The sequence below is a fragment of the Pteropus vampyrus genome, unplaced genomic scaffold (assembly GCF_000151845.1).
Source record: "Pteropus vampyrus isolate Shadow unplaced genomic scaffold, Pvam_2.0 Scaffold183, whole genome shotgun sequence".
Taxonomy (NCBI): Eukaryota; Metazoa; Chordata; class Mammalia; order Chiroptera; family Pteropodidae; genus Pteropus; species Pteropus vampyrus.
The window spans coordinates 1,082,977-1,091,802 of record NW_011888964.1 but is presented as its reverse complement, the minus strand read 5'-3'; the positions used below and the strand labels follow the sequence as shown (position 1 = coordinate 1,091,802).

Genomic DNA, 8,826 nt, shown 5'->3' with positions numbered 1-8,826 from the left:
ATGGCCCACCTGTCGTGTGCGTGTCCTGCAGCCATGCACCCACTCCCCACTCATCTCTGACAAAGGCTTACGTGGAATCACCTGTTCTTTCTACTCGTCGTAAGGTTCTGAGGAAGAGACCTTCGGCAGGTTATTTCAGGTTCGTGGCTGTGATTCTAAGAGAGAGAAGAGTCCTCTTCCTTCCTCCCCCCGTTTCCTTCAGGCTTAGGAATCTGGAGTCACACGCATTCACGAGCTCGCCGGCGTCTTTAGTCTTCGCTCTGGTGTCAAAGTGTTTCTTCCTCTTCGGGCTAAGCCAGGTTTAGCTATGTGAATTAGCTGTTGGACTGTGGTGTGTTTGAATGTCTTCTGAACCCAATCAGTTCATACTCCCGAGCGGTGACAGGTGTTTACAGCACAGGTTCAGCCCAGCCTTGCCCCCGCTGGAGGTGCTTCAGCGGCTCACCGTCGCCCTCCGCAGCGGCAGGGGCGAGGCGGATCACAGGCGGCCTTGGCATGTTTTGCTGGGCTTCCCCGTCGTTTTAAGAAATTTTAGGTCAGAGTCAACCCTGAAAAAAATCAGAGTTCATGTAAAAATCTGGATTTCCAGTTTCCCTTTGAACAGTGAAAATATTTGGCAACTGTTTCATGACCCGCAAGGCAGCCCTGGCTGGAGCCGGGACCTGTGCACTGTCACCTGAGCCCCACGTGACCAGCATCATTCACTTGTGCTACTGACCGGTCACTGCGAGCATTGGAGCGTCAGTCTTGGCGCTCACCGACGGAAGATTCCAGACTTCTTGTGGCATCGCAGGCCGTCTAGGACTAGCTTTTACTCACTCCACTGGTTTTGTTTCTGCCTCCCTGCTTCTTCATGGAGTTGGCCAGGCAGGGGGCTCAGCCCGCGTGCACGCCTGTCCCCGCCCCCCTTCCCTCTGGCGGAGCTCCGTTTTCCCCACGCATCCTCCTCTGCCCCCCGCGTCTTTGGCACTCGTCCCTGCTACCCTCGCCCCCAGCCACAGCGTCACAGACGCTGGTTTTCTGTGTTTAATGGAAGGGTTGGCTCCCCAGTAAGTCTTTTCTGACCTCCCAAGTAGAACCTTCCAGCCCTTCCCAAATTGTCCCAACCCCTTCTCGTTCCAGTTGGCGAACAGTGGACTATTCTTGACCTCACCTGTTTGCATGTCTGTCTCTCCCCACAGACTTCCGGGCCTTTAGGGGCAGGGACCGAGTCTGTGCCTTATCGGTCATTATGTCCTCCGTACCGGCAAGAAGGTGCCTACTGGTTGCGAGCTGAGTACGTGAATGGTTTCTTCTTAGGCTGTAAATCTTGGCGACCGTATCTTCTCCTCAGTGTTGCTTATTAATGACAATGAAGTCTGGTGGGGTTCACGACAAGAGAGGGGCTACGTCTGCTTTATCGACAGTGTGTCCCCAGTGCCTAGATGGTGGCCAGTGACATGTTATTGAAATATTCATTCAATAAATGAATATTTATTGAATCGAATGAAAGACTGGAGAACCAGAGATGACGCCCGAAGTAATATAGTGGCTGTGTCGCTCTGCGGATCAATGTGTATGTCACACCTACATATCTCCTTTACTGCCCCATAAAAGGGTTATGTGCATTCCCCCACTCTGTCACCGCTGTAAAAGGATGTTTTATACATCTTGGTATTTGCTCCTTAGGTAACGAATCTGACCTTGAACTGGAAAAGAAGTTTAAGGAGGAAGATCGAGAAAAGGCCCCGAGGAGACCGCGGACACAGAGAACCGAGAAGGCCCAGAGGACCTCCTCCTCGGGGAAGGAGGCCAGGCAGGCCGCTGGGACAAAGAAACCCATCATAAGTGTGGTCCTGACCGCACACGAAGCTATTCCAGGTGACCACGTCGGGCGGGAAGTGACGAAACGAGCCTCTTTGTGCGAGGCTGTGCCGGGGGCAGCCTGACCCCGTCACCCTGGGCAGCTCGCTCACTGATGGACTCTCGTCGCCCGTCAGTCTGGGTCAGCGGGGACCTGTGACTGTGCAGGGCGTGTGGGAGATGGAGGAAGGGCAGTGAGGGCCACTCCCACTGCTGCCCTCGCCACCTGCTTACCCACGACCCGCCCCCACCGGTCCAGTAGCCACCCAGGAGCAGTGGCCGTCTTGAGCAGGAATGGACCACACAGACCAGCCCGAGGCAGCCGCTTCTCCAAAACCCATGCTGCTCGTTAAGTTCCTTCTGCCTGACTTCTTTGCATTTTTAGTGGTTTCATCAAATAGTTTATAATACTGGGAATTTCTGTCTTCCTTTCTGTTCACGTAAAATAGCAAGTGGGTATATTATACTACTTTTTGTAAGAAAAGTCTTTTCTAGGAGGGGATACCTTAGACTCAAAGCAGTTTATGATAATCTTTTCCAAAGTATAATAATGTTTTCCTATCCATTCGGGGTGATAGGTGTCAAAGTTAAAAAATCGAGTTTAGGATTTTAAAAACAGCTACAACCTTTTAAACATCTATTTCCAATGCTAATAGTAACTCATTATTTAGAATGAAAACGCTGAGTAAATACCTCTTTATGCTTCATTGTTGAGTAAGGTGATAAGTAGAGACTAATACACATAAAATTATGTGACAAGGAGAACTTTCTAGAAGGTCACTTGGCCCCGCCCTTCTTCAGAGTAGTAGTATTCTAGCAAATGAACATCCCAGTGGAGAGGTTCCTGGTCTCAGCTATCTTTAGAAAGAGTTTGTACAATAGTTTCTTAAGAATTGATGGTAGTATTTTGAGATTTCTGTGAGTAGGGGTAAACAGTGTAGGTAGCGTCCCATGCTATTTCAGGAACGAGGTAGGTTGGAGCCTTTTCGTTAATGCATTTGATGTATACGTGTGCACGTGTGTGCACAGTGTTACACGCGCATGAAGTGTCTGCTGCTGTAAAAGGTCGTTGATCGTCTTACATCATAGAACTGCACAGGCGAACACGATCTTTGAGTGCCCCACTCCCAGAGGTGGGGAGGTGGTGTCTTGTCTGGGACGAGACCCAGGCGGCTTAGGTGCCTGGTCACCATTGGTTAGTTGGTCCCACTGCTCCATAGTGTCTTGATACCATTTTACATTTATGTAAAGTTTGACACATGTGGTCTCACGTAATACCTTGTAGGTAAACATATGTATGCATGTATTTATATGGTTTTGTTTTGTTAATACATCAAGTGAAAATACACCTCAGGGTGTTTTGATAGATTATTAGAAAACTTGCCCCCAAGTGCGTGCGTGCGTGCACACACACACACACAACACTCTCACATGCACAAGTTAAATGTGTGAGCTGAAAGCAGGCTAATACTGCGCCTGGCCGTCGTACAGCAGAGACGTGTACTTCCCAGGCTCTGCTCCCTGTGCTGGGGTGGAGTCAGGGCCACCTGTCGTACCTCTTTAATATGCATGCGTTGTGCCTCCATCTCAGGTGCTACCAAGATTGTTCCAGTGGAGGCCGGGCCCCCAGAGATTGGAGCCACAAACCCCGAGGCCACCTCGGCCGACATGGCACCTCGGAGGGGGTACCAGGAGTATGCCATTCAGCAGACACCGTATGAGCAACCCATGAAGTCAAGCAGGTAAAGTGTCTGTTCTATGTGACCCCAGTCAGAGGCTGGACTCCAGTGACCACCACAGAGGGCAAGAGGGCCAGCATGTTCCTTTATCAGGACTCTTGCTTTGTAAAGGGCATTGGTTTGTTGAATTAACCTGAGAATCAGCCCTCCCTCATGGCCATTGGACAGCCCGCAGTGAAGGAGTGTGTGCGTTCTCGCACGCTCCCCGAGGTCTCTGTCTCAGCCGTGATGTGCACCTGCTCAGGTAGATTAGCACACAGCTGCAAACATCTCCCCAGCTAAGAGGGAAAACAAAGGAATTTATGCCAGTCGCCACTGAGTTCCTTCTGTTTCTGAGAGAGGAGAAATGAGGTGTTCTTGAGGAAAGGAAAAAGTTTTAGTGCCACGTAGACCTGGGTTGGCTGTAGACTCTTCTAGAGTTCAGCTCAGCAGATTAAACAGCTGTTATGCGCCAGGCACTGGGGATGCGAGAGAGAGACCTGGACAGACACGGCCGCTGCCTGGATGAAGTTTTAACTCTACTGTGACTTGACACAGGCCTCCTTTACACCAGCCGCAAGACTGTCCATTGGAATCTGACTTTGTTTGGTGGTGAGAATGAGTGACAAAATGTATGGGAAGCGTCTGACACATGCTGTGCTCTCATTAGACTATGACATAATATCGTGTGGGTTGCTTCATTAATTTGTAGCCTCAGTCCACTATTCTTGCAAATGTGAGCAACTGAATTTATTGATGAAGTTGTAAAAATACTCATTCCTTTGGCAAAACTATAATGGAATTAAGTTTGAAGGTCATTCTGGTCTCAGTTCAAGTTGATTTGTAGAACTCAGCTAATTATCTTTATAATATTTAAAGGTCTGTTGAAGAGGGGTTCAACTAAATGCTAATCCAGTTACAGGTAAATATGCCCAATATTTAATTAACAGATTGAGGCTGTATTTCTATTGTCATGCATTCTGTTAATATTTTATAGTATTAGTTATAAACTAGTTATGCAAGAGACTTTTTTGCATGCCAATTTCTCATTGTAAAATATAGATACAAACTTTTAGGTTATAGCAGTATGTCAGGTAGGTTATATCAGTTAGGCTCTCATAAAAATATGGTACAGATATGTTATAGAGAAAAGTTTTGAAGTCCAAAAGCTCATTTGTAATCTCAGTACCCTGAGAGAACCACTGTCAATATTGTTAATATGTTTCCTTCCAGCCTTTTGTCAGTCCTGTGTTTCATAAAATTGAGTTTATATTTTATGTACAATTTGTGTCTTGCTTTTAATATTAATCACATTATACTTACTTTCCTTTATTACTCAAATTATTCACAAACACCGTTTTATAGTTGCATGCTGTAACATCATGAGGATATGCTATAATCTACTCAACTCTGGACGTTGCAGCCAATGAGAACTTTGTAAAATGCCCATTTGATGGCACCCCTTAGAGCCTCACATTGTTGCTAGGAGAACTTGGCCTCCAGGACCTTCCAGGGCTGCCACCTATCCAGCCTGGTCCCGGTCCCCCTCCTATGCTCTCTCTGGTTGTCTGGGCTCCAGCTTCTGCTTCAGCCATCTGGGCCCCTTTTTTCTGATCTCTCCTTGTAGGTGCCTCTTCCTCTTCCTGGATGCCGCCCCTTCCCCGGTCATCCTTCAGCTCTCTGCCAAATGTCCAGTTTGCAGGGCGGCTTGCCCTGCCCCCTAGACAAATTGGTCCTCCCAGACCCGGGCTCTTAGAGCATCTCCCTGTTGGTTTTTATCTGCTTCTTTTTATGGCTGTTAGGCTGGCCTGTCCTTTCTCTGGGAGGTGAGTTTAGAGAGCGTGAGTTGTGTTTTTATCCCTATTGTATCTCCAGTGCCTGGATTTCTTTGAATGAATGAGTGAGTGAAAAAAGGTGCACAGTAGTTCCCGCTATTGTAACCTTCAAACAGCTCCCTGCTCTTATCTATTGTGAGAAATAGTGCGATGAGCACCTTCACTCAAATTTTGTATTCATTCTTTTGGATAGATTCCCAGAATTGGAATAACTGAATCAAGGAGTCTGGCCTTTTAAGCTGATTGCCTGATTGCTTTCTATAATGCAATGGATGAGGGTCCTCTCACACTGAATAAAAAGCATTTGAGTAAAGTAATCCAATAGGAGTTATTTGGACCTTGTGTCTCTGTGCATCAGTTCAGTCTTAAAAAGCATTTGAGTAAAGTAATCCAATAGGAATTATTCGGACCTTGTGTCTCTGTGCATCAGTTCAGTCTTAGTGACTGGCACTTGAGTCAGGTGTTGGCTGCTTGGCCTTTTCATCAGATTTATCCCCCTGGGTGGGAGGCAGGGCGCTGAGGACTTTGTTAGGTATTTATCTAATAATACACACAAAAAAGAGCAACGGAATTTTTCCTAAGACCATTTAGATCTTGCACTGGAGAAGGAACTATCGCAGTGTGTTTATTTAGCTAACGTTATGAATCCAGGTTTTCTTTCTTCGGTGTTCTTTATACCGATAAAATGTATTGCCTTCTGGATATCTTCATTGTTTGAGAAAGATCCAAATTAGTTTTCTTAAATTCGCCTTGGGTTTAACACGCAGGCATACCAGTAACTTTTCACATTTGAATATTTTAATTACATCATGTGAATTATACCCTGTGGTGTTTATGGACTGCATTTCATTAAAATATTTTAATCGAAGGACAAGGCACCCTGTGTTGATCCAGCGCAGTTCTGTGGACAGTTCCATAAGTGTGACCGTGCAGTAGAGTGGGCGTGTCTCGTGGCATCCGATCCGAAGCACCACGTGGCTGTTGGTGTTTGTGAGGGCTCCCTCGGAGAACCCGGACACATGTCCTGCAGGAGCAGTTACGGAAGAGAGGGTGCCTCGCTCGCCTCTTGGACTCACCTGCCAATTCCTGTCCCCGGTGACTCGTTTGTTGATTTCAGAAACAAGGGGTGACTGTTCCCACAGCATTGGAAGCCCCATGTGAACGGTCTCACTGGGGAGCGGGTTGGTGTGCATGGTGTTTTCAGGCAGCTTAGAAGTGTGCAGGCTCTGGAGGCAGGCAGGCCATGTGGGTTCAAATTCTGGCTCCGCCACTTACTAATCGTGTGACCTTGGGCAAATGCTCAGTTTTCTCATCTGTAAAATTGGTATAGTACTAGGGTTAGGATTCAATGCTTAGCATAGAGTTTATGGTGCGCTAAGTACTGAATAGTTGTTAGCTATTATTACTACCATCTCCTTCAGCCCTCTGCCATATTGAAAGAGAAAGGATCACGAGCAAATCATGCTTTTATTCTCCAGCACATACGTGAAATCTAACACAGTGCCTGAAACACATTGGCCAGTGTTAATAAATGAGTCATTTATTAATAAATGTCATATGTTTGACGTTAGTATTTGACAACTGAACAACAATCTAATTTACCCTGAGTTCAAAACCACTCGTGCCAGAGGAAGAGGAAGACGGAGATTTAGACATCGTCTCTGTCACTGATAGAGCTGAGGAGGAAATAGTGTGGCGCACTGTTTCCTGTGTGCCACCTGTGACCCGTGACTGCACTGCAGAAGCAGACAGCCGACCACCCCCACCCGCAGTCCTTGACCTCTGCTGGCCAGGCTCATGGATGCCCACGTAGCTAAGAGCTGACCACATCCTGTGCTGTCCACGGGCAGACACATCCTCACCAGGCAGGGAAAAGTGAGCTCAGCTCGTGAAGACTTATCAGATATATCACTTCACTTTTCCTGGAAAGAAGTGAGGCCATGGAGAAAGGCCAGGGGTCTTTCACTAATGGGTGGCCCTCACATGGGAACTTGAACCCAAGAGAAAGGCTGTCACCCCTGATGGCTGGTTGAGTGAATAGTCAGGTCTGGGTCACTGAAGCTATTGTGCAAAGCCACACAGATTGAGTGTAGTCTCACGGAGCAGACTGAGTTCAGTCCATAAAGCCTGGTTCTGTTAAAATACCCCGGAACACATACCAGTCAGCTTGGGAACATGGCTGGTTACTGTGTACGTGTGGACACAGTCCCTCTTCCCTCTTCCTCTGTCTACCTGCCTCGTCCTGCACGTCGACTCAGACATCGCTTCTTCAGTGAGTTTCCCAACCCCCTTAATCCAGGCTAGATGTCCCTCCGTCTCTTCACTCTGCACGTATCCCTGTCACCTCTTGCCGCATGGCCATGCTGCCACGTGCCAACCTGCATTTTCTCCGCCAGGTATTTGTGTGTGCCGGGTCCGGACCAGGTCCTCCGGTCCCGTGTGTGGATGAGTGACTGCCTCCATCCTCCCTCAGTCCCCTTTGGTTCACTTTTGAGCCTTTCGTGTTTGGTGCACAGGGAAGAATTCGAGGTCATTAAAACTGTGCAGTCTCCAGCTGTAACGGTGCTGTCATCTGTTTCCAGGCTAGGGCCCACCCAGCTCAAGATCTTCACCTGTGAGTACTGCAACAAGGTCTTCAAGTTCAAGCACTCGCTGCAGGCCCACCTGCGGATCCACACCAACGAGAAGCCGTACAAGTGCCCGCAGTGCAGCTACGCCAGCGCCATCAAGGCCAACCTGAACGTGCACCTGCGCAAGCACACCGGCGAGAAGTTCTCCTGCGACTACTGCGCGTTCACCTGCCTGAGCAAGGGCCACCTCAAGGTGCACATCGAGCGGGTGCACAAGAAGATCAAGCAGCACTGCCGCTTCTGCAAGAAGAAGTACTCCGACGTCAAGAACCTCATCAAGCACATCCGCGACGTGCACGACCCTCAGGACAAGAAGGTCCAGGAGGCCTTGGACGAGCTCTGCCTGATGACGCGGGAGGGCAAGCGGCAGCTGCTCTACGACTGCCACATCTGTGAGCGCAAGTTCAAGAACGAGCTGGACCGGGACCGCCACATGCTGGTCCACGGTGACAAGTGGCCTTTCGCCTGCGAGCTGTGCGGCCACGGGGCCACCAAGTACCAGGCGCTGGAGCTGCACGTGAGGAAGCACCCGTTCGTGTACGTGTGCGCCGTCTGCCTGAGGACGTTCGTCAGCACCATCCGGCTGCGCGCGCACATCGGGGAGGCGCACAGCGCCGCGCCCGAGGCCGCGGTGTTCGCCAGCTCCATCAACCAGAGCTTCTGCCTCCTGGAGCCCGGGGGCGACATCCAGCAGGAGGCCCTGGGGGGCCAGCTGCAGCTGGCGGAGGAGGAGTTTGTGTTCCAGGGGGTGAACGCCCCCAAGGAGGCGGCCCGGCCCGCGGAGGCCCGGCCGGAGGGGGC

General features: G+C 49.3%; 1 protein-coding gene across 1 annotated transcript in view; it reads left to right on the top strand.

Moving 5' to 3' along the window:
- The window catches only part of ZFAT (zinc finger and AT-hook domain containing), a 110,173-nt gene that overhangs the window by 26,380 nt on the left and 74,967 nt on the right, over positions 1-8,826 (top strand). The window contains exons 3-5 of the mRNA XM_023537224.1: positions 1,669-1,860; positions 3,434-3,584; positions 7,978-8,824. Coding sequence (XP_023392992.1) covers positions 1,669-1,860; positions 3,434-3,584; positions 7,978-8,824 — 1,190 coding nt within the window. The remainder of the gene's footprint in view (positions 1-1,668; positions 1,861-3,433; positions 3,585-7,977; positions 8,825-8,826) is intronic.